Here is a 6,429-nt window from a genome sequence, read left to right as displayed (position 1 = left end):
TGTGTGGGTGTCTACACCACAGCCCCCCAGTTTCTTAATGAGAACGGGGTGGGAGACAGTGTCAAAAGCCTTCCGGAAGTCCAGGAAGACGATGTCCACTGCTACCCCTGCATCTAATGATCTGGTGATCTTCCCCGAGCAGGGTCCATGATGCAGGGAGCATCCCCTGCCCACAGCATCCCTGGACCCCAGGCCCATGGGTTGCGTGGCTCTGGTGATGGGAACTGGCACCCCCTGCTCCCTGTAGAAGCCACAGCCCCATGCCCCATGCCCCATGCCTGTCTGGCAGAGGCAGGAGCTGGGTGGGGGCCTAGCCCACCTTGAGGATGCGGTTGAATTCGTGCTTGTCCACGCGCAGGAAGTGGCAGTTGTCCTCACGCAGGATGATGGTGGCAGCTCGGGGCGCGTCGTTCACCAGTGCCAGCTGCCCGAAGTCATCGCCCTCATGTAGCGTGGTCACCAGGCCCTGGAGCAGCGGCAGGCTGGGACCCAGGCACCCCTCCCACCCCTGCACTCCACCCTGGTGCCCGGGGGGAGCATAGGACCAAAGCACCTCTCCTCCATCACCGGGCTGTGGCTCTATGCCGCCACGCAGGGACAGTGCTCCAGGCTCCTTCGACTGTGCTGTCAGCCCCCCAGGCCTGGCATGCCAGTCCCACCCCAGCTGTCCTGGATAGAGGGCTAGATGGGCCAACAGGGACTCTGCAATGGGCCTCCAGGGTTAGGGCAGCCCCCTGTACCTTGCCATGGGTGACGACGTTCACGGAGCCCTTCCAGAGGATGTACCAGGAGGTGCCTTTGTCCCCCTGGCTGAACACTGCAGGAGAAGACAAGAGCCACGGGGCTGAGAGCAGGGCCCCAGGCACTGGCTGGGAGCTGCGGGGTAGCAGCTCTGCCCTGCCCACCCCTTGGCCACCCTGTGCAGCCCAGCCACTCCTGCATGCCTTGCCCTGCCCAGGCTCCAGCCAGCCCTGCAAGGGCCATACTCACACACGGTGCCCGCCCGGGCGTGCGACTCAAACAGCACCACAGATGCCAGTTCCCGTTTCACCTGCAGAGAGAGGGGCCTGTTAGCTCCAGTGAGCGTGCGGGCTAGACTGGGGGGCATGGGGTGGGAGAAAGGAGACAGCAGGACCAGGCAGACCCCTCAGGGCATGGGGAGGGGGAAGGCACTGTGATTGTCTGGGGCCTGCCCAGGGTGGAGGGGCAGCAGGGCACACTGGGGGGAAGCCAGCACTCACCGAGCTGGACAGATAAGCCACAGCCTTGATGTGCAGCAGCTCTTCAAATATCAACTCCAGCTCATCCTCCGTGCGCTGTACGGGGCTGGGGAGAGGACAGGGGAGGGAGTGACCTGCTGGCCCAGCCAGGGGCATGCAAAGATGGGCAAGGGCCGCCCCACCCAGGAGGAAAAGCCTGCAGGCTGGATGGCAGAGGCTCTCAGTGCCCCTCCACGAGTTGGTGCCTGCAGGGCACTGGAGAGCCTGGCAGGGTGTAGCAGGAGGCAGCCAAACCCCAGGCCAGAGCCCTGGGAGAAGACCTGACCTCTCCGGTGCACTCAGACAAGGTCCCAGAGCTGGGGGCTGCCCCCTGAAACCTGACTGTATCTCCCAGCCCAGGCCCAACTGAGGCTGTGACAAGGTCAAGGGGAGGGTTGCACACACAGGGGTGGCACGTCACACTCACGGCTTTCGCAGAGCCATGGTGAGCAGCGCGTCGGGGCCCAGCTGGGCCAGGAAGGTGAGCGCCTCCAGCAGTTCCTCGGGGTCCCTGACGCCAGCACCGGGCTCTGGACTCAGGTCCAGCTCGGCAAAGCGGTAGAACTGGGTGTCCTTGTCCTGGAAATGCCACTCCTGCTTCACTGGGGAAAGAGCAGTGTGAGCCCCCGGCCGCGCCAGCATGAAGGCCCCCGCCCCTGCGAGGCTGGGTGCACAAGAAACAGTGCTGGTGCAAGGCATGGTGGGCGTGCAAGAGAGAAGCAAAACACCCCTGTTAGTGACTCAAAGAAGCAGGGAGAGCATGTGAAGGACTCCATGGGTGCAGCATAGCACACTTTTGAGAGGCTCCCCCCTGTGCAAGGCATGGCACACTTGCAAGACATGGCACATGTGCAAGGCACACATATGCAAGAGTCTCCATTTGCACAAGCTGTACTGCGTGCACCCTGCAAGACACAGCAGGCAGGGATGGAGAGGAGATGCCATGCGGGCCGGTTGGAGCAGGGGCTGCGCACACACTTGTGCGAGTCGGCATGCAATTGCTCCTGGTGCCCATCACATGTGCCGCCCGAGCCTTGTCCCAGAGCAGGGCACTGGGAGCCAGGTCAGGGCTGCCCTCCCGCCACCTTCTCACCATGCATCAGGACCCCTCCGTCCACCAGCACCTGGCAGACCCCGATCGCCTGGCTCCGCGTCTGCATGGAGAAGCTGGGGCGGAGCAGCCAGTCCACCAGCTCCTTCCCAGAGCAGCACTGCCTGCGGGAGGGGATGGTGGGGAGACGGGGGCCTCAGGTCTGGGGAGCCCCGGGCAGGGCTGACAGAGAAACAGGGGGCACCAGAAGGCCCTCTCAGCCTTCTCTGGGTCTCATGCATGGGCACTAACCAGCTCCACCCTCCCATCCCCCTGTGTCTGGGCTCGCCCCCCAGCTCCGCCCCCAGCCCCACGCCCTCCTGGGACCCCACCTGTGATGCCGGAGGTGGTGCTTGTGGTCGCGGATGAGGTTGGGGCAGCTGCTGAGCAGGTAGCCGTACAGGACCCGCCCAGCTCGCCGCACCCTGTCCGAGGAAGCCTGGGGGTGACAAGCAGTGGCAGTAACCATGCCAAGGCAGAAAGATTGGGAAACAGGTCAGCTAGACCTGCGTATGCAGCCCCCACTCACCCGCGGGCAGGGAAGTAGGAGCCCGTGCCCTGGGGGCTCCCAGCTTGGTGAACTCACCTGTGTCAGGCTGTGGCCATAATCCAGGGATGCTTTGCTCTCGGGAAGCGGGGTCTGGAAAGAGCAGCACAGAAGGTCTTTGTTAGCGGCCTGCCCAGGCCCGGCCCGGTGCACAGGAGCTCCCAGCCCTACCCCAGTGGGTGTGAGCTGCTGGGACTCCCCTGTGGCCTGTGTTTCAGTGGCCGTTTCACACCCCTTTCCACAGCCCCTCTTGCACTGCTCTGGGCAACAAACCAGGCTGCAGCTCCTCCAAGTACCTGAAGCCCCAGGCTGGGGTGGAGGATACTTGCCAGCAGCAGGGCCACATATGGGTTTTGGATGATCCAAATGGATTTGGACCTGATCTGGATGATTTTACATGGGGGGGACAAAATTTTCCTCAACCCCTCCCTAAAACATGCATGGGACTTGCAACATGCCCATAAGAAGATAAGAGCTACCACAGACTGGATCAGACCCTAGGTCCTTCGTGCCCCTTCTCCTGTGTCACACGGGGGCAGAGAGCGGAGGCTGGCAAGGAGAGCGACTGGGCCTGACCAGGACTTTTCCCTGCTCCTCTCTCTTTTGCAGCCTTCAGCGCTGAAAGTCCAGGACACCCTGATGCAAATGCCATGCCCATCACTCCCGTGCCCAATAGCTCCCGATGCCCCCTTCCTCCAAGCCCGTGTCTGATCCCTTTGTGGATCGGGCTCCTACAGCATCTGGTGGCCACCAGTCCCAGCCTTTCATGCCGTACAGAGGTAGAAAGAACTTCCTTGCGGTCATTTAAAATGACAACCTGCTCATTTCATGCAGTGACCCTTCATTCTTGTCTGGAGAGAGACAGTCAAGAATAAATCCCTACAGACTTGGTCTTCACCCTTCAATATTTTGGCAAAACTCTTCTCATGTCTCCCTTCAACCGTCTCTTTTCTACAGACCAGGCCTGGCCTTGTTAGACTCTCCTCATATGGAAACCCCCATGTATTGGTTATTATCCTTGATGCCCTTTTCGGTCCCGTCTCTGGTTCTTCTACACACTTCTGGAGGTGCGGGGACCAGAACTGGGTGCAGGATTCAAGGTGTGGATGCACTGGGGGTGTATAAGGGGCATCACGATACTTTCAGCAATGTTCATCATACCCTTCTTTATAACCCCTTCTCATGGTTGCCTTTTTGATGGCAGCTGAGCATGGAGCTGATGGTTTTAGCGCACTGTCCACAACTCCCAGATCTCTTTCGTGGGTGGTGACAGCTTACCCACCATAGTGTAGGGAGGGTCCAGGTTATTTTCGGGCTCAGCATTCCCCGCATACACCGGCAAGGTGTTCCTGGCCAGGGCTGGGTGAGTATATTTGGTGACTCTGTGATGCACTGCAGAGGGTGGTTGCAGCTACCCTGAGACACTGCCTGAGGGTGCTGAGCTGCAAATAGCTACAGGTGCAACATGTTCAGCCTGGGAGGTGCCAGGTGAAGCAAGGTGGGCAGCCTGGAGCCAGGGCTGGGGGGGCAGAGCACTGCACAAATATGAGGGTCTGGGGCACACCGTCCCTCTGCAAGGGACCAGGGACCTGGAGCCAAGACTGGGGGCTGGGCACTGCACAAATACTGGGGAACGGGGGGCCCTGTCCCTCTGCAAGGTACCAGCCATGGAGTAGATGGAGAGCACAAGCCCTGTCAGGGTGACACCAACGGGCTAGTGCCTTATCGTAGGCTGTGGATGTGTGGAAACTGCTCCTAGGCCTAGGGAAGGGACAGTGCAGGGATAAGCACCATTGCTGAGGAAAGGGGCCCACTTAGAGGCATAGTCCCTGCCGGGGGTACCAGCCAGGCCCGGGCCCACACTGCTGCAGAGGATGGTTTCTGTGACTCGACGGTCTCCAGAGTTTCATCATGAATCTGAATTACCAGAGGTGGGGACTATTCATTAAGAGCTTGTTGATGGGGGATTTTAATTTTCGGACGGTTGAGCATCGGTCCCATTTTCTTGCACGCCTCAATAAAGGCATCAGTGGTCCCATACCTCAGAGGCCGCCTCTCGCAGAAGAACGTCGGCGACAAAGAGATCCAACATTGCCTCAAATGTGCAAGTGCAGCCTTTGGACACCTGCGGAAATGGGCGTTGGAAGACAGCAATGTCAGCTCCAAAACCAAGCTTGTGGTTTCTATTGAGCAGTCGTGATCTTCACCTTGCTGTACAGAGCTGGGATGCGGACAACGTACAGGAGATATGTCAAGTCACTGGAGAAGTACCATCAGTGCTGCGTGTAGAAGATGCTTTGAATCCAGTGGGAAAACAGATGCACCAACATTAGCATCCTTTTGCAAGCAAACTCCATGAGCATCAAGGCGCTGATCATCTGATATCAACTTCGCTGGGCTGGCCACATCATCTGGATGTCTGACTCCAGTCTCCCAAAGCAAGCTGTATTCTCCCATCTTGGCGAAGGCACATGGTCAAGAGGAGGGCAGAGAAAGCACTTCAAGGCCAACTTGAAAAAATGCAATATTGACATCAACTCATAGGAGAGTATCACCCAGGACTGCCCCAAATGGAGGAAGTTTGCTGCAGGGACCTCAGTACTTTGAAACCTGGCAATGACAACAGGAGATGGAAAAGCAGGGGCAGCAGAAACAGCGTGTCACAGACTGAACCTATAACCCAGAGCCACCCACCCCACATAGAAACATGCAGCGGTCTCTTGATCCCAGAACAGCCTCATCAGTCATCTTCAGACCCACAGAAAGGACAGTCATGGAAGACAATCATCCTTGACTGCAAGGGATTGCACTGATACAGGCTGGGGACTGACTGGCTAAGCAGTAGTTTTGCAGAAAAGGACCTGGGGGTGACAGTGGACAATAAACTGAATATAAGCCAGCAGTGTGCCCTTGTTGCCAAGAAGGCTAAGAGCATCCTGGGCTGCATTGGTAGGTGTGCTGCCAGCAGATCAAGGGCAGTGATTATTCCCTTCTGTTAGGCACTGGTGAGGCCATATCCGGAGTCCTGGATCTAGTTGTAGGTCTCCCCGCTACAAAAAGGATGTGGACACATTGGAGAGAATCCAGTGGAGGGTAAGGAAAATGGTTCAGGAGCTGGGGCACAGGACTTGTGAGGAGAGGCGGAGGGAACCAGGCGTATTTAGTCTGCAGAAGAGAAGACTAAGGAGGGATTTGACAGCAGCCTTCATCTGCCTGCAGGGGGGTTGCGAAGAGGATGGAGCTGGACTGTTCTCAGTGGTGGTGGATGACACAAGGAGCAGCGATCTCGAGTTGCAGCAAGGGAAGTTGAGGTTGGATATTAGGAAAAACTCTCTCACTAGGAGGGTAGCAAAGCACTGGAACAGGCTCCCCAGAGAGGTGGTGGCATCTCCATCCTTGGAGGATTTGAAGACCCGGGGAGACAAAGCCAAGTCTGGGATGATCTATTTGAGGCTGGTCCTGCTTACAGCAGGGGGTTGGACTCGATGCGACCTCCTGAGCTCCCTTCCAACCCTCCTGTTCTCTCATTCTGC

At 58.3% G+C, this 6,429-nt stretch overlaps 1 protein-coding gene across 1 annotated transcript in view; it reads right to left on the bottom strand.

The window, feature by feature from the left end:
* Positions 1-6,429, bottom strand: part of RAPGEF3 (Rap guanine nucleotide exchange factor 3) — an 18,804-nt gene that overhangs the window by 8,035 nt on the left and 4,340 nt on the right. Inside the window, exons 2-9 of the mRNA XM_019556403.1 lie at positions 2,936-2,989; positions 2,682-2,788; positions 2,353-2,474; positions 1,687-1,861; positions 1,242-1,326; positions 991-1,051; positions 741-817; positions 320-466 (exon numbers count right to left, since the gene is read on the bottom strand). Coding sequence (XP_019411948.1) covers positions 320-466; positions 741-817; positions 991-1,051; positions 1,242-1,326; positions 1,687-1,861; positions 2,353-2,474; positions 2,682-2,788; positions 2,936-2,989 — 828 coding nt within the window. The remainder of the gene's footprint in view (positions 1-319; positions 467-740; positions 818-990; positions 1,052-1,241; positions 1,327-1,686; positions 1,862-2,352; positions 2,475-2,681; positions 2,789-2,935; positions 2,990-6,429) is intronic.

This window comes from Crocodylus porosus, unplaced genomic scaffold (assembly GCF_001723895.1).
Source record: "Crocodylus porosus isolate Cpor-Errol unplaced genomic scaffold, CroPor_comp1, whole genome shotgun sequence".
Taxonomy (NCBI): domain Eukaryota; kingdom Metazoa; phylum Chordata; order Crocodylia; family Crocodylidae; genus Crocodylus; species Crocodylus porosus.
Note: the sequence above shows the minus strand (reverse complement) of the source record. Positions and strands in the feature narration are given on the sequence as shown.